A 23,684-nucleotide genomic window follows, 5' to 3' on the forward strand; every position below is an offset into this window, starting at 1 on the left:
CCCCACCCCCACCCCCACCCCCACCCCCCTTTCACTGGCATGCAGATCATTTAATGTCAACTCTCGCTCACGAAGGCAAGATCTCTGGCCATCTTTCAATTTATACCACAACTGTAAGAACAACCATTGGAAAGTGAGGGCTATTGCTGTGTGCAAGTACCTCTAACACTCGTGATTATTAGATAAAGATGTTAAGCTCCTGCATGGTGTTGTTGTTAACAGTGTAGGACACTGTGGGTCATTTCACCTGGACAAGGGAAGACAGGGCCGGGTGTGAAATTCGGCCGGGTTTCCTGATCTAGCAATGATCGCTGCTGGCTTTAGGCGTGATGTCCTCCATGCTTAAGAAAAACCTGCTGACACTCAGGGCTGGAATTTTGCGTGGGCTTCAGGACCCTAAGGCCAGGACCAAATGAAAATCCTGAGCCCGCACTTGCCAAGAGCCAGACTAGGGGAGTTATTTTCCTCAAAGCAGTATGGTGGGGGGAGGGGGGAGGGGAGAGGAGCACTCCGCCACTGCAAAATGCCAACGGGCCCTCCAAATCGCCACTAATTGGAGCCATCATGATGTAAGTTGGCTGCCAGCCTCCATTCAGCTGGCAGACAATTGGCAACCCGGCCCACCTCTGGGCAACTTCCCAATGATGGGAATGCGTCAGAGAGCCATTCTTACCTGACTCCCCACTATTTCATCCCTCCCCCCGCCCCATTACCAAGCCCACTGCAGGGAGGATCTTCTGAACAGGAATGGCAGGGGTTGGGTGAGGGAAAGTCTATGTTAGTTGAGGGGGGTGGGGGGGGGTGCCTAAATTTCCCTTGCTGAGTCAGGAGAAAAACTCCCAAATCCCACAAAGGAAATGAAGTTAAAAATTATACCAGTATGGGCCTATTCCAACCCAGTTTGTCCCCCATGGTGACGGGAGTCACTGTGTCCTTCCATTCTGCCTAATGGAAATTGCAGCCAGGTCCTGATGACATCATCATGACCCGATCTGCATATGTGAAGATGTCGGAAAACTTTAAAAGTATTTGTGGCCACGGCTGCCAGGTCCTCACGGGATGCCCTGTGGCCTCAGCTGTAGACTTATGACAGATGCAGCTCTGGGCTGGGGGGCAGGGGGGACGGTGGGGAAATGAGGAACGCAGGCTTTGCTGGCTTCCCAGCATGCCTTTGTGACGCTGCGTCTAGGAGCCTGCTGAGCTTTGCCCTCGGGGTGGGGCCCATCCACTGCTGGTAAGCTCCGAGTAGCCACTCCAAGCGGCCAGTTAATTGCCACTAAGTGGCTATCCGCTATCACCGGGCAGGCAGCCACCTCCATTGCTCACCAGCCTCCAGCAAGATTTCCCAGTGACCGAACATGTTGGGCGGTTGACCCAATGTGCCATGTTCAAAATGTTCCCCCAACCCACCACCAAAGTCACCAGCCCACAGCTAGTAAGATACTGTCCTCAATCCTCTGCTCTCCACACCATGGTTTCTGCTAGGCAAGTCGGGTAAAAACTACCCCCTAGCATTTCCTTACTTAGTCAGTAGACCCTTGCACTCTAGTCCGGCACATGAAGAATGGCAACTTGGATGAGATCAGGCCTTGCTGTACTCGAGCTCAAACCATCATATAATAGTCACAATAGATCTGAATTTTACCCGCAAAGGGTTAAAAAAAGCAGGAAGTTATGCTAATCTTATATAAAGCACTAGCTCATCTCCAGTTTGAGCATCGTGTCCAATTCTGGACATCACACTTCCGGAAGGATGTGAAGACTTGGGAGAGGGTACAGAAGTGATTTACTAAAATGGTTCCAGGGATGCGAGATTATAGTTACATGGATAGACTGGGGAAACTAGTGTTGTTCTCCCTCGAGCATAGAATGCTGAGAGAATATTTGATACAGATGTTTAAAATTATGAAGGGATTTGATAGAGTAAATAAATAGAAACTATTGCTAATGTCTGAGGGGTCGGTAACCAGAGAAAACAGATTTAAGGTGATTGGTGAAAGAACCAGGGGCAACATGAGGAAAGACCATTTTACATGACGAGTGGTTATGATTTGAAATGCACTGCGTGATAGGGCGGTGGATACATGTTCAAAGGGAATTGGTTAAATACTTGAAGGAGAAAATGTTGCAGGTATATGGAAAAACAGAGGGGAAGTGGGATGAAATGGATTGCTCTTTCAAAGAATTGGCACAGATTCGGTAGGCTGACTATTCTCCTCCTGTGCCGTCCTATTCAATGATTCTACAACTTTTCTAAGTGTATTAATATCTAATTTTCAGCGAGAGGAAAGTTGCTCACTGTAGAATCTCCAAATTCTGGCCTGTTCTTGTAGCCATAGAATTTATGTGGCGGATCCCGTTAGGTTTTTAGTTAATTAGAGTTGATTTGGTTAATTAAAACCCCAGGATGTTGATAATGGGGGATTTAGCAATGATAATGTCATTGAACATCAGATGGTTAGATTCTCTGTTGTTGAAGATGCTCATTGTCTGGCACTTGTGTGGTGCAAATGTTACTTTCCACTTTTCAGCCAATGCCTGAATGTTGCTGCATGCGAGCACAGACTGCTTCTCTAACTCACACAGTTACTCAACTGCCTCAAACCAGCCAAGAGTTAAAATGGGGCCTATGGGCATCCCTTTTATCAGGCACATTTAAAATGACACACATGTTATCCAAATGAACAGTGACAACCTCCTTCTCCAAACCCTCCCCTTATCTTCAATTCACAGGAGTGATCTTGTGACCTTGGTGCAGTTCCTACTGCTCTCCCTAGCTGCATCTTCTACCTGACGTTGCAGCTTTGAGATCAGATTCAATGCTGCCAAGAAGGGGGCAGTACCCATACTGAGCAGCAAGGTGGCAATAGCACTTTAAGGATTTGCAAAAACTCAGAAAAAGTAACAGCTTCAGACAGATTTTTGTTATGCAAACTTATCAGGGGGTATATAGGGCAAAGGTGGGTGAATGAAATCACAATCTACAGGAACAGGAGTAGGCCATTTAGCCCTTCAAGCCTGTTCCAACATTCAATGTGATCAAGGCTGATCTGCGACCAAACTCCACATACCAACCTTTGCCCCACATCCCTCAATATCTTTGATTCATAAAAATCTATTAATATCAATTAAAAATGAATATCAATTATTAATATCAATTAAAATTCATACTGGATCTAGTACGAATTGCTGTTTGCAGAAGAGAGTTCCAAACCTCTACCACCCTTTGTGCGTAGAAGCGTTTCCTAAATTCATTCCCGAAACGTCTGGCTCTACATTTTAGACCATGTCTCCAAGTCCCAGACCCCCCAACCAGCAGAAACACTTCCTCCCAATCCCTCCCTACCAGTCCCTCTTCATATCTTGTAAGGGATGATAAAGTGGTTCGGGTATAGTACACTGTGACTTGTTCTTCAAGTACTGGAAATGCCTATAGTTGAATACAATGCGAGCTCAGTAAAGTGCTACCTCAGGGAGATCAGCTCCGATTTAAAACTTTTATTGAATATGTTTAAAAATTTTCCCTGCCACGTCCCCTCATGTGACACTATCACATGAGTTGGGACGTGTCCATAAGTTTTATTGAAGCCTTTCTTAAAAGATTTAAATACCCTCATGAAACCTCATCTCACCCGTGGATGAGGTTTCATGCTTTTTCCGAAGCCCGCCAGGGCTCCCGACCTGCCCGCCAACCTCAAGGTTGGACGGTCAGGTCCATTAACAACCTTAATTACTTTTTCAATGGCCTCAACAGGCTGTTGACGGGTTGGTGGGGCATGCAGCTGACTCTGCTGCGCCCCCGCCGACCTGAAAATGGAAATGTCGCGGGGTGACGTCGGGAGTTCCACCCGCTCGCCGACCGGAAGATCCTGCCCCTAGAATTTTTGCTCACAAGTCTGTTGTGTGGCACTGTATCAAATGCCTTTTGAAAATCCATATACACCACGTCCACATTTAGAAACCTTTTCCAAGAAAAATGTTATGCCTGTTGTCGCATTTTGGCAGGTTGAATTTGGGAAGACATAAAATATTTTTTTTGAGATATCTACTTGCAATTTGGGAGGCGTGGTCTTGAGAACAGTTGTGATTCAGAGGGGAACAGAATCCTGAAGAGCTGAGCACTGGGCGAATCAGCTAGACTATGTAATATAAACAGGAGGGGATTTCTTTGAAATAAGATGATTTCTTTGAAGAACTGAATTTGTTTTGGAGTCCCTTTGAGCAACACAATGGAAAGAATTTAACATGATGCCATTTGGAATGCTTTGGCCTTGAAATGAAGCCATGAGGGACATCAATAACACTTACCACATCCGTTTCTGTTCACAGCTTAACAGAATCCTTAACCTAAAACAAAAACAAAAATACCTGGAAAAACTCTGCAGGTCTGGCAGCATCTGCGCAGAGGAGCACAGTTAACGTTTCGAGTCCAAATGACCCTTCAACAGAACTGTTCTGTTGAAGGGTCATTCGGACTCGAAACGTTAACTGTGCTCCTCTCCGCAGATGCTGCCAGACCTGCAGAGTTTTTCCAGGTATTTTTGTTTTTGTTTTGGATTTCCAGCATCTGCAGTTTTTTGCTTTTATGCTAGAATCCTTAACCTGTTGTTTAAAGGCCCTTTCAGCTTTAATAGAATAGGTTTTTGTTTGTTAAAAGTTGATCACAGCTGAAGGGGAGTTAGGGTTGTACAGATAATTAATTGAAACAATATGTATTACTGAAGCATTTCTTCAATTTACAAAGTGCAAGGTTATTATTAAAACGTTTGTAAATTTATTTTTCAAAAAATACAACAGAAATGCAAATCTGATCAAGAAATGAATGTGTGATTGTATCTGTTTCTCACTAGAAACAAGCTTTTACATTTCTGATGCTTAGTATTTTTGATATGAATCAGTGTGGCTTTATGAGGTTTCACTGCATTGGGTTCTCTGCAATCGATCTGTGGTAATTAAGCATTTAATGGCTTTCACCAAATTATGCAAATGTCATGAGGCTATACCTCTTTAATTTTGAAAAAATGGTTTTGAAACTTTCAACTGACTGGAAATTTTGCAATTTAAAATGAGACGGAACAAACTACTTAAAATGCAAGGCCACCTTCCGAGGTGAAGGTGAAAAACAAACAAACCTTCGGATCCATCAAACCTCATCACCGTCTAAGAAAGAGACATTAAAATGAAAAGTACTGGATATTAAAACAATGGCCACCACAGATAGACCCACTAAAACCCCTTAGAAATACACAATGGGTGAAGTATAACAGATCAGCCTGCAGCCACTGCAGGGAGATTGCAAGTGACACAGGGAGGGTCAAGAAAGTTTTCAGCAGAGGAAACAAGCTGAAAAACTGCACTCTCGCCCTGTCTCTCACTTTTGGGAAAAGGTGTGCGGCACCAGTTCAAGAAATCAACTATCAGAAAACTAAGAGCAAAACGAAATCTCAATGATTGTAGCATCTTCTACATCTGACTGTATCCAAGGAACCAGCTGACCTAAATTGGCCACAACATTCAAAGTCTACATCTCAAGGAAAATCAAAGGACATTTAACTGTATATTCTTTCAACTTTTTTTATTGGACTTTAACTCCCCTCATTTCTGATCCCTGTGCGTGTGTGATGTCACGTATTTATTTTTTTTTTCATCAGGTTTAGTAATTAATAAATCTTCTTTATTTAACTCAAGAAAACCTCCTTTGATTGGCTCAATGCATAACTAGTTAAATGCATTCTGCTTTGAAAAAGGCATATCCTCGTGAAAAGGAAACATAATCCTTTGTTGTGACCAACTGAAGAGGTTGAATAGCGAGGAGCCAGCTCACTCCTTCTCCCCTGGTCATAACACAAACCAAAGGTTAAATATTACAATATGACAGTAAATCATTGTATTGATCCAATAGGGAGTAGTCAAGGTAATTTTAATTTATTTTTATTTCTAGAATTCGATGCAAGGTATCTGTATGTAATGTGAAGTTATGCTGATGGGGGTTGAGAGACGGAAGACAAAGAGAGTGCAGTTTTTCAGCTTGTTTCCTCTGCTGAAAACTTTCTTGACGCCCCCTGTGTCACTTGCAATCTCCCTGCAGTGAGTGCAGGGAGACGGAAGTGAGTGCTTTTGATACTTACAGAGATAAAAACCGCTTTGCACGGTCTGTCCACAAGAAAGACCCAAACCTCCCTGTCGCTTGCCATTTTAACACACCACCCTGCTCTCTTGCCCACATGTCTGTCCTTGGCGTGCTATATTGTTCCAGTGAAGCCCAACGCAAACTGGAGGAACAGCACCTCATCTTCTGACTAGGCACTTTACAGCCTTCCGGGCTGAATATTGAATTCAACAACTTTAGATCTTAAACTCCCCCTCCCCACCACCCCCACCCCCGTTTCTTCCCCCTCCCTTTTGTTTGTTTTTTTTTTCAATAATTTATATAGATTCTTCTTTTCCCACCTATTTCCATTATTTTTTAATCTACAACCAATACCCTGTCAGTCTTTCCACCCCACCCCCACTAGAGCTGTACCTTGAGTGTCCTGCCATCCATTCTTAATTAGCACTTTTCTTAGATAATATCACCACCTTCAACACCTCTTTGATCCTTTTGTCTGTGACATCTTTTGATTATCTGCTCCTATCACTGCTTGCTTGTCCCCACAACCACCCCACCCTCAACTTCTCTCTCCCCACCCCCCACCTTAAACCAGCTTATATTTCACCCCTCTCCTAACTATACTTCAGTTCTGTTGAAGGGTCATGTTGGACTCGAAACGTCAACTCTTTTCTTCTCCACCGATGCTGCCAGACCTGCTGAGTTTTTCCAGGCAATTCTGTTTTTGCTTTTAATACTTAACCAGATGTTTTTTAACACGATATAAAAGGGGGAAAAACTCAATAGCCGAAAATGGATGCAGAGATTATGATGTGGTATTAGCCTGTGCTCAATCCTTCTGATGCACAGCAAGCTTGTGCTTACTGCTGATTCGCCTGACTCTGCGTGCAGGCAGCACTGTTGAGTGGCTGCACACCTCAGCAGGGGTCCAAGTTTCTGTGAGGCTAGAACCACTTAAGGTTAACCTGAACCACGTAATGCCGGCCTGCACTTCCTAGAGGGGAGGTGCATTCTGCAGCAGGTGCTGGACGGCTGGGTAGGGCGTCGCAACAGGAAGAAGAGTGAACAATGGAGCAAGAGGGGAGACAGCATGCCCAAGGTTCTCAAATAATGCACTGGGCATCTTGGAGGAAGTGAATAGGAGGAGAGATGTGATTTATCCACAGGGCCCAGGAGGCCCTCCAGACAATTATGCGAAGGCAGCAGGACCAAGTAGTACGGTAGTCAATGCCAGGGATTCAGCCATAAGAACCTGGATGCAGGGGGTTAAAAAATTCGATGATCTTACGCGAGTGGTCAAGATCAGAGAATGTGTCTCCAAATCCTATATTCCACCAACTGCGTCATTAGACTCACACATTGCTCAATTCACCACATCCACCCATCACCCACCTACCAACACCATCATCGATCCACCATGACTCAGACCCAACATTCATAGTTTTGCCCCATGCTTACACAAGTAGCACTGCTGCAAGCCTCATGCCCACATCTCTCAGCTTGCACATCTCTCAGCTTGCACACACTGTCAGCTATTCAACCATGGCAGCCACTTCACCCAAATGCACCACACTCACTAAAGCACTTCCCTCTCTGCTGCAGCACAAGGGACACACAACTGAAGGCAGCAGGTGCTAACCAGCCGGGACAAGTGCAGTTGCATGTCCTTAACCCCATGGAGGAGAATGGTGCTAGCCAATATTGAAGCCGCTGTTGCTGAGGCTGTGGCTCAGAGTCAGGGCTGAAACAATAGAAGATGATAGCATTTTCACACCTAATCCTCCTCTCCATTCCACTTCCCCCTCATCCCACATTCTCTGCTGATTTACAAGTTGCAGGTGGTGTACTTTCCACCAGATCACAATCCTACCCTTGTGCCCTTCTCTTTTCTGATACCCAAGAACTGCCACCTGGCCACACAGGTGGAAGAGAAAGAGGTGGAAGAACAGGAAGACAGTGATGAAGAAGAAACACCATCACTTGCTCTCAGACTCGAAGCTACCAGGTCAGATCCTGGCACTGCACATAATTTAGAGTATAACTTAGAAGCGAGACACTGGGTACAAGTGACCTGCAACCGGGCCACAGCACCAAGATAGCAGAGATGTCTGTTCCCAAGAGGGCAAGGTTTTGAACATGGGTTCTGCTGCAGAGGACTCAGATGAACACTTTGATGGTGTGGCATCCAGAAGAAATGTGCCCACTGAAATGCTTGGTGCATTGGCAGGCCTGCCAGAAAGCCACATGCAATGTTAAGGAACATGGAGAAGGCTGGCGCCGACTTTGCACAGGGCTTGGAACCCGTCTTTTCCAGTAGGGGAGTGGTTGGCAATTCCATTAGCACAACCCAGGCATGATATAGTGTTCAATGGTCAATGTCTCAGTTTCCATTGCAGCACAAGCAGAAACCACCCAATGTCTGGCTGCTGTAACGAAAAGCTCAGGCTTCTGCAATACAAGGACAGCTTGCTGCCACACAAGTTCGGACTGCTGCCATCACGGCTGCAGATATCAATGTTCAAATGGGCTTGCAGGATGTCACATCTGTCCAGCAACCTGTGCTCCAACCGATTACTAGGATTGCTTGGGCACCAATCCTGGGGAATGGCAGTGGCTCCATGGACACACTTGGTGTCCTCTATCAGGATGACAGCATTCCTGCTCCCATCACTGCCACTCTGCCAGTTGCTGTTGCTGGTCATCCAGCCAGCCCAGGCTAATACTGCACATGTCATAATGGTGCAGCCCAAAGCCAGGGCGCCCAAGCCCAGTGCTGTTCAAAGACAGCCTGCAGGGTCAACCAAAAGTCAGCAGTCTTCCACCAATCCTGCTGCAACCATTTGGGTAGCACCTCAGAGGAGCACTGGGACAGGCAAAGGCACACAGAAGACAAACACCAAGGGAATGCACAAGCCTGATTATTTGATGTTCATCTGCAATATGACATGGTTTGATTCATAAATTTAGTATGGAATGTTTATTTTGTAATTGCTTTTATTTTTGCATTTGGCCATGAGGATTGTAATGGCCACTAACAGAGGGAAGGTAAAGTATGGGACTGTTGGTGAATGGGGAATTGGGGTTCTCTTTACTGGTATTACTTTGGGGTGAACCATTCACAGGTAGCCTGGCCAGAAAGGGGCATCAGTTTTGCCACCTCCCCTTTTCCTCCTCTTCTTCTTGCCCCTCCTCCTGCTCCGCAGTATATTGCTGCATAGCTGGTGTAAGGGCAGTGCCCTCATGATGTTAAGGTTGTGCAACATGCAGCAGACCTCCATGAATCTTGGCAGCTGCTCTTCAGAGTACTGCAGGGCACCCCCAGGCAGCAGAATGGTTGCTTCAGGACTCCCAACAGTCTGTTCAATCACATTTTGTTTGGTAGCATGGCTTTTTTGTGTGCACACCGCCTACATGTGCATGGGTTACACACAAGACTCATCAGCCATGTCGTCACCAAATAGCCCTTGCCATCCAGTAGCCAGCCTCTGTCACGGCTTGCCATAGCTGTTCAAATGCAGATGGCACCATGGACTACCACAGAATGAAAGCATCATGATTGATTCCAGGATACCAGGCACCAACTTGCATAATGCTATGCATATGGCCACATACCAGCTACACGTTGAGGCAGTGGAATCTCTTTTAGTTGCAGTACATCTCAGAGTCGACATGCACCACCCGCAACATGACAATGCATGCTGTCAGTGACACCCTGCAGCATGGAGAAGCCTGCAATCCTTGCAAAGTTGTGTGCTTGCTCTGCCTGCTTCTCTCTGGCAAGAGAAAATGGAATGTATTCTGCTGTCTTGGAATATAGAGCCTAAGTGCAAGAAGGGACAGCAAGCTTTTGCAAATATTGTCTGTTCCAGCCTGGAAGGATATTGATGCATAAACGTTATGGCCACGGTCACCTTCATAGCCACAGGCAATGCCATCTGCATCCTACTTCTTACCCAAGGCAACTCAGTGATCTAAACAGTACATCAACTCTCTATTTTTAATAAAGAATGCAGGATAGCAACAAAAGAGCTCTGGGCCTTTGAAAAAAGTTGAATTTGACTCAGTCCCTGTTGTTGATTTAAGTTGTTCGAAAATTAATCATGAACATTAGGAGGGTTGACAGGCCAGGGATTGGTACATTATATTTAACTGGACTGCTATGTGTGTGAACCAATAATCTGTTGGCTACTGTCAACTTTGTCATATCATGCTCCGAATCCCAACTGTTAGTTTTCTGGTACCTGTGAACTATGGCATCCATAACACAAAACAACTACAACTTAGCTGCATTCACATTTCTTGAGAGTGCTACCAAACTCTTTTTTTTTTAATAAAGATTGTTATCCCTTGTGTTTCAAGATCCATTCATGGAATATTTTATTGTTCATCTATGAATCCTGTCATATCCATTTAAAAGCAGATGAAGAGCAAATCGTTGCAGAATCGAGTGGTTTCCTTGCGCTGGTCACCAAACCCAATGGAAAACAGGGTGGGGATAAAGCAGGAGTGGGATAATAATCTGACCTATGATATTTTATTTGCTTTTGATAAAAAAAACATGTAAAGACTTAATAACAAATACCTCCACAGAAGAGACAGAACTAGAAATTATTTTGGTATTAAGGCTTCTGGTAGCACTGGTAATTTAAATCTTACTTATTTCCAACTCAAAACTCAAACTCAAAGTTATTCTATTGATTGGACCCTATTTGAATATCTCTAAAGACCGTCTGACTTCATGAGAGGTTGACTGTGGTTTTCATATGACCAGACATGAATTATTCCCCCACTGAAATCATTTACTAAATAAAAAGGCATGGTCTGATCTGTTGTGACAATCATGGGTGGAGGAGATGTCTGTTATCTGCAGCACCTTACTATGTTTAGCTCCTAAATTTGAGCTATGCTTAATCATCCCTATCTCTTAAAGGTCGCCATCAACTCATTAATTCAAACAGGCAGGCCCTGCAGTTAGTTCAAGGCTCACTGTTGAAGAAAACGTCTATAGTTTGGTGGTTGCTTGTAAATTCCAGCTCCTGTCCCTGGCCAGAGGCCAGGTTATTAAGGGAAGAATTTCTGACATCAGAAGGATGTTAAATGTTGAGTACAGTTGCCCTGCTGCCCCCTCCCCCACCCCATGACGCCCGACCCTGGTGAGTGCAGTTGGGTGTCCGTGCACAAAACAAAGCCCCCAGAAGAGACATCTGCCGCAATTGTGGAAACAGTATAAGCTTTCCACAACCACCAATGTCAACTTGTTGGGGCAACCCTTCCCCCAAAAGTCTAAGCTTTCAAAAAGCAGGAACTTGTAAATTAAGCAAAAGGGGACATAAGAGTCAAATTGATGTTAAATACAGTCTACCAGTACTGCTAGAATTTTATATACACTAGCTGATCTCCCATGGCGATGCTCTGAGGTAATTCAAAGTTCAGTTCTGATATTTAGCCGCTTAAATGGCGCTGTTTGTAAATTGGCCTGTCCCTTTAAGGCCACTGCTCTTTTGAGAAGTAAACTTATGTATCCATGTCAGAAGAAGCCAGCAAGAAATGCCTGTCTTTCTCTGTTTAAAACATGCTTTGTCTCTGTAACAAGCCTGTCGTTCTGAAGTTTGGATTTGGAGTATTATATACCTGCGAGATTCAAGTATTTTTCATTGGTGGATGTGGAAAGTGTTCACGTGCGCTGTTTTCAAATTTTACCACAAGAGGACTGATAGGGACTGGAGTATATTATAGGAATACAGGAACAGGAATTTAGCCCCTCAAGTATGTTCCATCATTCAAAGAGATCATGACTAATCTGGGACCTAACTCCATATTTAACCTTTATATTTAAAATATTTAACCTTTGTCCCATTTCCCTTAATGCCTTCTGTTAATAATATCCTGCTTTAGTTTTGGTGTCCATACATGAAATTCCAAGTTTTTTTTCTGATGAACAGATTAACTGACTATTTATTTCATTGGTGTCTGTGGCATCTTGCTGTGCCATGTTGGCTGCGACCTTGGCCTGCATAACAACAATTACACTTAAAAAGTACGAGTAACGACGAACTGCTTTGGAAGGTGCAGGGGAGGTGAAATGATCTACAAAGTGCTTTCTTCCTGTTAATATCAGTCAACCTCAGAGTCTAGTATAAACATCCTGCAACAGGTTACTTGTGGCCAACTTTTGTTTTAACTGTAAACTAATATTAAAATCCCCCCACCTACCCGCAAGTGCAGTCTGGTGTCTGTACACAAAACAAAGCCCCAAGAAAGAGACATCTGCCATGATTATGGAGACAGTAAAAGCTGACAATGGCTTGGACCTGAATATTCAAGGGTACATGACATTTCAGAAGGACAGGAAGCTAGGAAAAGGTACAGGGATAGCTCGGTTGATTCAGGATGACATTAGTACATTAGAGAAGGGTGACCTTAGTTCTAAAGATCAAGAAGTAGAATCAGTTTGGATCAAGATAAGAAATAGTAAAGGTAGGAAGTCACTTGTGGGAGTAGTTTGTGGGCTCCCTAACAGTAACCACACTGTAGGAAAGGATATACAGAAATAAATAATAGGAGTTTGTGACAAAGGTATAATGATAATCATGGGTGATTTTAATCTACATATAGATTGGATGAATCAGATTGGCAAGGGTAGCCTGGAAGGTGAGTTCATAGAGTGTTTTCAGGATTGTTTCTTAGAGCAGCACGTTCTGCAGCCAACCAGAGAGCAGGCTATTCTAGATCTGGGAATGTGGAACATGACAGGATTAATTAATGACCTCATAATAAAGGTGCCCCTAGGTAGCAGGATTATAACATGTTTGAATTTTAACATTCAATTTGAGGGAGAGAGAGTGGGTCTAAAACTATTGTTTTAAACTTAAATAAAGGCAATTATCAGGGTATGAAGATAGAGCTAGCTAAAGTGAACTGGGAATAGGTCAATAGAGATGCAGTGGCTGACATTTAAGGAGATATTTCATAATACTGAGCAAGGATACATTTCAGTGAGAAAGAAAGACTTTAGGGGAAGGACACACCAGCCATGGCTAACTGAGGAAGTTAAATAGTATCAAATTGAAAGAAAAAGCATACAATCCAGTAAAGGTTAGGGGCAGGTCAGAAGATTGGACAGAATATTAAAAACAGCAAAGAATGACTAAAAGAATAATACGGAGGGAGAAATTAAAGCACGAGAGAAAGCTAGCTAGAAATATAAAAATATATAGAAAGAGTTTCTTCAGGTATTTAAAAAAGAAAACAGTATCTCAAGCGAACGCTGGTCTAGAGTGAGTTGGGGGAATTAATAATGGAAAATAAGGAAATGGCGGATGAATTGAACAGATATTTTGCATATCTTCTTGTAGGAGGGTACATAAAACATCCCAGAAATAATTGCAAGTCAACAGGTGAAAGGGAGCGAGGAACTTTAAACAGTTACAATCACCGGGGAAAATTATTAGAACTAAAAGCTGACAAATCCCCAGCTCCTGAAAGACTTCATCCCAGGGTCTTAAAAGAAGTGGCTGCTGAGATAGTAGATACATTGGTTTTGATTTTCCAAAATTCCCTAAATTCTGGAAAGGTGCCATTAGATCAGAAAACAGCGAATGTATTTTGTATTTTCTATTCAAGAAAGGAGGGAGACATAAAGCAGGAAACTACAGGCCAGTTAATAGGGAAAATGCTAGAATCTATTACTAAGGAGGTTATAACTGGACAGTTAGAAAATGCATCAGGTAGAGCCAACATGGTTTTGAGAAAGGGAAAACATGTTTGACTAATTTATTAGAGTTATTTGCAGAAGTAGCAAGCAACGTGGATAAAGAGGGGCCTGTATGTGGTGTACTTAGATTTCCGGAAGGTGTTTGACAAGGTGCCACATCAAAGGTTACCACACAAAATAAGAGATCATGGTGTAGGGGGTAACATATTAGCATGGATAGAAGATTGGTTAGCTAACAGGAAACAGACCGTAGGCATAAATGGATTATATTCAGATTGGCAAGGTATGATGAGTGGAGTGCCACAGGGATCCGTGCTGGGGCTTCAACTATTTACAGCCTATAACCATGATTTGGATGAAAGGACCAAAATTATAGTTGCTAAATTTGCTAATGACACAAAGATAGGTAGGAAAGTAAGGTGTGAAAAGAACATAAGGGGTCTGCAAAGAAATTTAAGAGAGTGGGCAAAAATTTGCCAGATGGAGTATATTGTGGGAAAATATGAACATGTCCGCTTTGGCAAGAAGAATTGAAAAGCAGCATATTATTTAAATGAAGAGAAATTGCAGAAAATGAATGTATGCATTGAATACTAATTGTATTATAATTGTATTGAAGCACCTCAAGAGTGTAACATGATGTATGTTGATAACTCCAATACCATTGTCTGATTGTCTGTAATGACCATATTGAAATGATGGTAATATTCATTGATTGTATTGATACACCTCGTGATCCATGTGTAAAAGTTGAAGCTGATTGTACTTTTTGTGATGGCGATTTTGAAATGTTTTGTAATGTTCTTCCAGATATTTTATGAATTAAGTATATTTTTAATTTAAAAAACTGAGGTACAGAGGGATTTGTGTGTCCTGGTACATGAATCATGATAAATTAACGTGCAGTACAGCATGTGATTAGGAAGGCAAATGGAATGTTGTTGTTTATTGCAGGGGGAATGGAATATAAAGGTAGGGATGTTTTGTTAGTTGTACAGGGCGTTGGCGAGACCACATGTACAGTACAGTGTGCAGTTTTGGTCTCCTTATTTAAGAAAGGACATAATTGCATTAGAAGCAGTTCAGAGATGGTTCACTTAACTTACACCTGGGATGAAGGTGTTTCTTATAAGGAAATGTTGGACAATTTGGGCCTGTATCTATTAGAGTTTAGGAAAATGAGAAGTGATCTTATTGAAACAAAGATCCTCAGGGGGCTTGACAAAGTGGATGCTGAAAGGATGTTTCCCCTTGTGGGAGACACCAGAACTCGGGGACACAATTTAAGAATAAAGGGTCTCCCATTTAAGACAGAGGTGAGGAAATACTTTTCTCTCAGAGGGCCATGAGCCTGTGGAACTCTCTTCCCAAAGAGTGGGAGATGCAGCATCAATGAATGTTTTTAAGGCAGACATAGATAGATTCTTGATTAACAAGGGAGTCATAGGGTTTCGAGGGTAGGTGGGTAAGTGTTGAGGCCACCATCAGATCAGCCTTGATTTTATTGAATGGAGGAGCAGACTCGAGGAGCTGAATGGCCTACTCCTGCTCCTAATTCATATGTTCATATGTTTTTCACAACCACCACGGTACATTGACCTTGTTGGGACAACCATTCTCTCAAAAGTCTAAGCTTGCAAAAAGCAATAATTTGTAAATTAAGCAAAAGGGGACATAGAGTCAAACTGATGTTAAATACAGTCTACCAGTACTAATGAGTACTTGTTCTGTGTTGTTATATATAGCTCATGGGCTGTGCAGATTATGTTAAGTGGAGTACCACAAGCCCACGATGCAAACAATAACTGAGCATGAAAGTGAATGCTTGGTGTCTTTGCTCAATCGATTGTAACATTGCACCAAATAGGAGCATCATGTTAACAACATCTTTAAACTCTGAACCAAATGTCAGGATCAATTAATCCCACTGGTAACTTCAAGATTTGAATAGCTTGCATTGCTCTAGACCAACCTTTACCCTTTTTTTGTAAGGTGTTTTCATTTTTGCCCCTTAAAAAAAAATTTTTTTTTAAAAAAAGGAGGCAGAGAGAAAACAGAGAATTATAGACCAGTCAGCCTGACATTGGTAGTGGGGAAAATTCTAGAGTCCATTATAAAAGATTTAATAGCTGAGCACGTGGAAAAGAGTGGCAGAATCGGACAAAGTCAGCATGGGTTTATGAAAGAGAAATCATGCTTGACAAATCTACTGGAGTTTTTTGAGGATGTAACTAGTGGAGTTGATGAGGGGGAGCCAGTGGATGTGGTTTATTTGGACTTTCAGAAGGCTTTCGACAAAGTCCCACATAAGAGATTGGCGTGTAAAATTAAAGCGCATGGGATTGGGGGTAGTGTATTGAGATGGATAGAAAACTGGTTGGCAGACAAGAAACAAAGAGTAAGAATAAACAGGTCCTTTTCCGAATGGCAGGCAGTGACTAGTGGGGTACCACAGGGATCGGTGCTGGGACCCCAGCTATTCACAATATATATTAATGATTTAAATGAGGGAACTAAATGTAATATCTCCAAATTTGCAGATGACACAGAGATGCTTCAGTGTGATTTGGACAAGCTGAGTGAGTGGGCAAATGCATGGCAGATGCAGTATAATGTGGATAAATGTGAGGTTATCCATTTTGGTAGCAAAAACAGGAAGGCAGATTATTATCTGAATGGCTATAAATTGAGAGAGGGGAATGTGCAACAAGACCTGGGTGTCCTTGTACACCAGTCGCTGAAGGTAAGCATGCAGGTGCAGCAGGCGGTAAAGGAGGCAAATGGTACATTGGCCTTCATAGCCAGACGATTCAAGTACAGGAACAGGGATGTCTTGCTGCAATTTTACAGGGCCTTGGTAAAACCACAACTATTGTGTGCAGTTTTGGTCTTATCTGAGGAAAGATGTACTTGCTATAGAGGGAGTGCAGCGTAGGTTTACCAGACTGATTCCTGGGATGGCAGGACTGACATATGAGGAGAGATTGAGTCGATTAGGATTATATTCGCTGGAGTTCAGAAGAATGAGGGGGGAATCTCATAGAAATCTATAAAATTCTAACAGGACTAGACAGGGTAGATGCAGGAAGGATGTTCCCAATGGTGGGGGAGTCCAGAACCAGGGGTCACAGTCTGAGGATATGGGGTAGACCATTTAGGACTGAGATAAGGAGAAATTTCTTCACCCAGAGAGTGGTGAGCCTGTGGCATTCGCTACCACAGAAAATAGTTGAGACCAAAACATTGTATGCTTTCAAGAAGGAGTTAGATATAGCTCTTGGGGCGAAAGGGATCAAAGGGTATGGGGAGAAAGCGGGAGCAAGCTATTGAGTTGGATGATCAGCCATGATCATAATGAATGGCGGAGCAGGCTCGAAGGGCCAAATGGCCTACTCCTGTTCCTAGTTTCTATGTTCCTAATGTTGTGTTCCTCTTTTGAAATTTGTTACTTCTTGTCACTATAATGTGCCTGGGCTATTGAGTTGGTTGAGGTTTTTAAGAGATTTAGAGTATTATTAGTTTCATAAGTCATAGTTTCCTGGCATTCCCCATTCACCTTAGGAGCTCACAAGCGGCCCACTCTCTCCATCCGTTATTTAATTCCGAGGTACCTGCCCTTCTGGGTAAATATCTCCCTATTTTACCACAGGTCGGGCCAGTAGAATGGACAACCTCCCTCAGATCTGGGTGTAAGTGTCATGCCAATAGTTTAATTAAACGGGCTGTATTCCTTACCTTAACTGACCAATTTCCGGAAGTTTCAAAAATCCGGTAAGTATGAACAAATGTTTGATTCCTGGAGATATAAAAAAAATACGTTTTTGAATAACCAACCAGTAACAGTTTAAAAACCAATACCCACTCAAAATGGAGAATGGGACACGATGTGTCTTAAAACCTTGGCAATATAGTCAAGATTTATTGGCCCAAAACTTCCAATCAGGGTCAGAACCCCCGTTGATTAGACAGAAAACTACCCACTTACCTGGATACATTGAAAAGGCTCTGACTTCCAATGCATGATGTAGAAGAACTCCCTAGGTGCAGGAATCCTCAGAGAGTAGCAAAAAGAATCAGCGCAGAAACCATGGTCCCTTTTAATGGTGCTAGCTGCCGTATTCAGTTAAGTGTTTAAAGATCGCCAAGCTTCTCAGCGAATGAGTGAATGGATGACTGAATGGGTGAATGTGTAAGTAGGCAGATGGGTGAAGTAAGTGGGTAAGTGGATAGGAGGGCAGCTGGGTAGGGTGGTAGGAGGGTAGGATGATAGGTGATTGGGATGGAAGCTGGGTAGGGTGGCAGCCGGGTAGGGTTGGTGAGTGGGATAGTTGGGTCAGATTGGGAGGGGTTGTCAGGTCAGGGGCTAGTCAGGTTGGGTCGAGGATAGATAGGGGATCGAGGGAGGAAATCAGGGTGGGGGGAGGTTGGTGTGATTGACTGGGAGGCTGTCAGCTGTATTAGTCAGGAATTAGACTAGGATTTTTCTGTCTCACATTTCCTGGCTAACTATTCAGGTAAGTGGGAATGTCCAAAGTCTCCGACGCAGAGTCCAAGACTTTTCTGGAGGGTCCAGTGGAAGCAGGGGAATTGCACACAAGCAGTTCAAACTTCCTGAGCAATCCCCACAGAGTCAGTGTGTAGGGCCTCCCAACGTCAATCTAGAGGGTATGTCCGGTCTCTGACAATCCAGAGACTGGAAGATCTGGGCCAATTTCAACCTGAAATCACTGTCAGTCTCTTTCAGCTGTCCATGTGGACCTGTCGTGCATTTTACACCATTCTCATCAAGTATGTGTGAGAGTGTTTCGTATTTCCAGCATTTTTGCTCCGGCAAGCTATTAGTAGGAAATTCCTCTTTTGGCTGGCATGCTCTCAATTTCTCAAGTAGCAGCTATGTTGAACTGAAGTTGAAATTGCTTTGCACCAGTTCCTGTGTGACGACTGCAAGAGCAATAGCTCTCCCTATCTGAAAAAGTGCAAATGGATGTGGTTTCCACCTCGCTCGGTCCTCGTTTTGCCTTTGTCTCCATTTTCATTTCTAAACAACTTGCTCTTTACTCAGTTCCGCAGATGCACAGAGTAGCACTGAGGACCAAACAATGAAACGCTGCCCACAACTCTGAGCGTGCACATCCAACCGAACCACATTAAAACACCAATTTTGAAACAGCAAGCAGAATTGGTGAGCGAGTTGTGGAAAATGGTAAACTGACAAAGGGCAACTAAATGTAAACCACGGTTCAGCAAGCAGCCCTTTGACCTTCATCTTCAAATGGTGCTGTAAACAATTGTTCAAAAAGTAGTATTAATACAGGTAAAACATTCAAACCATCGGACTGACTCTGTCTGAGGTGGGAATAGCCCAAACTGATTTATGAATGGGCAGTGTAAACCTCAAACTAAATCACAGAGCAGTGGCACATTCCTGTTAACTTTTGTCCTAACTTTTTTTTTTACAAAAAAGGACATCATGCTATCCAATAATAATTTAAAATAATAGATTTGCTCTTTTGGTTAATCTCACGCCTGTACAACATGCTCGGAATAGCAGACCAGTCAAACAGGTGAGGCAAAGAATCTCTGGGTCCTTTTTTTAAAAAATTAGTTCATGGGATATGGATGTCCCTGGCACGTCCAGCATTTGTTGCCCATGAGGCCAGTTAAGAGTCAACCACATTGCTGTGGGTTTGGAGTCACGTGTAGGCCAGACTCGGGTAAGGGCGGCAGATTTCCTTCCCTTAAGAACATGAGTGAACCAGATGGGTTTTTACAACAATCGAACAGAGTCACCATTACTGTGACTCGCTTTCAGTTGTAGGTTGCTTTTCTTTTTAATGAATTGATTTTAAAATTAATTACTGTGATTGAATGTTGACATTCCACCAGTTGCCATGGCGCAATTTGAACCCGTGTCCTCAGCGAATTAACCTGGGCCTCTGTTCATCGTGGTCATGACCTCTGTGCCACCTGGGTATATTTACTCACGAGCTGGGCACCCAGAAGGAATTACATCTGGGGGGGGGGGTGAGGGGAGGGGGGGTTGTATCCGCTGTCTTTAGTGAGGCCACAGCTGGAGTACTGCGTGCAGTTCTGGACGCCACATTATAGGAAGGATGTGATTGCACTGGAGGGGGTGCAGAGGAGATTCACCAGGATGTTGCCTGGGATGAAACATTTAAGTTATGAAGAGAGGTTGGATAGACTTGGGTTGTTTTCGTTGGAGCAGAGAAGACTGAGGGGCGACCTGATCGAGGTGTACAAGATTATGAGGGGATTGGACAGGGTGTATAGGGAGCAGCTGTTCCCCTTAGTTGAAGGGTCAGTCACAAGGGGGCGTAGGTTCAAGGTGAGGGGCAGGAGTTTAGGGGGGATGTGAGGAAACACTTTTTTTACCCAGAGGGCGGTGACGGTCTGGAATGTATTGCCTGGGAGGGGGGTGGGAGTGGGTTGCCTCACATCCTTTAAAAAGTACCTGGATGAGCACTTGGCACATCATAACATTCAAGGCTATGGGCCAAGTGCTGGTAAATGGGATTAGTTAGGTAGGTCAGGTGTTTCTCACGTGTCCGTGCAGACTCGATGGGCCGAAGGGCCTCTTCTGCACTGGGTGATTCTGTGAAGTGTAAATATTTCGTTAATAAAAGAGGACCAATGTGGTTGACTCTTGAAAACGCCCTCTGAACAAGGGCCATTAGGGATGGGCAATAAATGCTGGCCTGGCCAGCGATTCCCCACATCCCGTCAACGAATTTTTAAAAATGCCCCCACCTCAATCGCCCGTCTCACTCAACCCCTTAAATGAAGACAACAAAGGGAGCTTTGGTGAGGAATGCGCAGACCACGAGCCAAGATGGATTAAACATGTTGAATGCATTATCGTGAATAACTTGCTCACCAATTCCGCTTGCTGTTTCAAAGTTGGTGTTTTAATGTGGTTCGGTTGGATGTGCACGCTGAAGAGTTGTGGGCAGCAGTTTTGGGTTTTGTGTCTTAACTCCCGTTTAACAGGAAGATCCTGAATGTGTGTGTGTGTCTGTAAAAAAAGCACTTCATGGGTCGAGATCAAAAAGCGCCTCAAATACCACCTGAGTTTGGTGCAAGGTTCTATAAACATCAAAGGGTAAAATTTTCCACTAAAATTAAGTAATATTTTTAGACAAATCTGCGGGGTTTATTCCTAACGTGTTCCTCTCGGTCTCGCAGGGAGCTCCAGAGACCAGGCATTATTATTTTTTTAAAAATATCATTCAGCATCCAGGTAAGTGGAGCCGTCCGTGGATTTGGAACCGTGAGGAAGACTGGGTGTAAATGAGCCGGGGTTGTTTTTAAATGCGGCTATTCAATTATTACAACCCTGATCGAAAGAAGGGGCTGGGAGGGGAGCGGGTGATTCCAGACCCACATTCCCTCGCCCCGGGGGTGATTTGAACACTGGTGTAAAATCTCCTTACAGTAAAAAGGACAACAGCAACAGGCTGGAAAGACACCTCTGCAAACGGGTTCCTGCCGCCCCTCCTCTCCTCTCCCCACCTCCCCAGTCACCTTTACACTTTACACGCTTCCGAAGTTATGAAAATAACATTAATAATAAACCATCTTCTCGCGGGGCAAAACTGAACTGTCTGCTTTCAAAAGGTCAGCCCCCACGGTGTGGATTAATGAAACTGGGAGGCAGGAGAGCAGGAGAGGAGGCAAAAAGGTTCTCTCGCCGCTCAGACCCCGTTCATCGAAGCAACTTGCTGTGGATTTCAAGGCGGCTTCCACTACCGTAGACACGGTTTTTAAAAAAAAAATAAGTCCAAGCAACCGAGTGAATTCCTTAAAGTTCACAACTTGAACATATAGATCGAGACTTGTTTCAAATTTTCTTTTTTTTAAAAAAAAACCTTCTCAGATGAAGGATTTTCGTGTGTCTATTTCACACCAAAGCTTTAAAAAACAGATGAGGATTGGATCAGATCACATGAAGAATTTCACTGGGCAAAATGATCAGTTTGCTGTGAAGAATTTGGTGGAATTCCTCGCAGCTCCACTGTGTTTATTTCTTTATATATATATATATAAATGTTTGGGTAATTTCCTTTTTACGCCTCAGTTTCAACCTCGGTCTGAAGCATTGTTGTTTTCATTTGCTGGGAGATATTTGGAATTGTGTATTGACGGTCCCGGAAAGATCGCCCGCCGTGCGGGGCCGGGCTGGGCTGGGCTGTGAGAGAGGGCAGTTTTCTCATTTCCATGCTTATCAAATCCTCCCCCGGACCTTCTATCCCCCGGTGGCCATGGAGGGTCCCACAAAGGCGGAGGAAGCAGAATATTGCTACTTTTTGCTAACGCAATTTCCCCGCTTGCCTTCAGCGACCTCGTGGTCCAATTTCCCACCCTCTTCCCTGGAGACGCGGTATATTGTAGCACATTATTATATCACTGGAAATACTGTATACCAGGACGACTTGACTCGCCCCGGAATACTCGAGCGGTGTTTTTTTTCCCCCTTTTGAAGGCATGATCGATGCAGGGATTAAATGTTTTGACTCGTGTACACCCAAATGGGGCCGATTTAAATGGTTATTGGAGGGGTTTGTGTGGAGGGGCTCTATTTTGAACCTGCCTCTATTCTGCCCTGGGGGAAAGTGTGGAATCGATTTCGACCAACAACAACAAAAAAACACATTCGCATAATCCACGCGTCTTAACTGTACTTTAAAATAGATTTTGTTTTTTTTTTAAAAAGTCCATTTCGTTATTTCCCCCACCACCCAACTGGAGGCTGGCTCGACCGGGTCACATTTGTGTTTTACATTTTGTTTTTACCAACTTTCCCTCGAGGGGGTTTGTAAACTAATGTAAAATTAATAATGAAAAAGGAAATCAAAATTGGGCAGGACGGAAGAAAGATTCTGGGTGTATTTTTTTTTTAAACAAGAGAAACAGATAATTTGACAAATCCGGTAACGGTTCAATGGACACTCTCCCTGCGGAAAGGTATAGAAAAATATACGCTATTTAAGTGTTTAACAGTCCATCCAAATCTCTACCTCAAACCTGGAGTAACTTCTGAATAACCCAGTGATCACAAAATGATATCCATATATTTTTGATTTATCGGGGTAGATGCAAGGAAGCATTTTACAAAGGTACTTTTGACACAGCCAACACTGCTGATTTTTTGCATTACATTAGACAAAGACGCAACGATTCACTCTCAGAGAAGGAAATAATCAAATTGTTTCGTCTGGAGTAGGCGGGCTGCACTTGAACTTTTATAGTCGAGCACCTAAAATTAGCTGCTGCGAGTTTGGACAATGAAACTGATCCCTTAATGCTGATTCCTGTTCGCCGCCGTGTTTTTAATAGGTTAACAGACTTGATGCATGCAAGGGGATTAATTTAATGAGGTTGGGAGCGAGTGACATGGTACGCTTTAGTCAATAACACTTTGGAAATTGATTGTGCTGAGCACACCTCGACCAGGTTCATTCAGCCTATCCACATAATCTCAGATCCGTAACTGTTTGCAAACAAGTAGATTCCAAGGGCAGCTCATCCACGCAATGTGGTAGGACTGGTCTCAGATGACCACTACTCACAGAAGCGCCAGTACAATAAACAGAGTATCGAAACAGTTTCTTGCATTACTGCACCGACCAGACTTCATTGGCTCCAAGGCGCTTGGGGTCGATCTAGGGGGTCGGGAAAGGCGTTATATAAATGCAACGTTTTTCTTCCAAGCGGGCTAGCTATATTTCACTGCCTCGTTTCCCAATCTGTTCGATACTTCGTTCTCATACATGGGAGTCAAAACTCAATGCAAAACGACCGAGTTAACGCCACCCCAGTCCTTTTGAACCTCCCGGCTCGCTT

The 23,684-nt window shown here is 43.6% G+C and overlaps 1 protein-coding gene across 2 annotated transcripts in view; it reads right to left on the reverse strand.

The window, feature by feature from the left end:
* The window catches only part of LOC144682617 (SH2 domain-containing protein 1A-like), a 62,134-nt gene that overhangs the window by 38,154 nt on the left and 296 nt on the right, over positions 1-23,684 (reverse strand). For both annotated transcript variants that reach the window (XM_078545116.1, XM_078545115.1), the window contains exon 2: positions 17,559-17,619. In XM_078545116.1, the coding sequence (XP_078401242.1) occupies positions 17,559-17,619 (61 nt within the window). The remainder of the gene's footprint in view (positions 1-17,558; positions 17,620-23,684) is intronic.

This window comes from Cetorhinus maximus, chromosome 7 (assembly GCF_964194155.1).
Source record: "Cetorhinus maximus chromosome 7, sCetMax3.hap1.1, whole genome shotgun sequence".
Classification (NCBI taxonomy): Eukaryota; Metazoa; Chordata; class Chondrichthyes; order Lamniformes; family Cetorhinidae; genus Cetorhinus; species Cetorhinus maximus.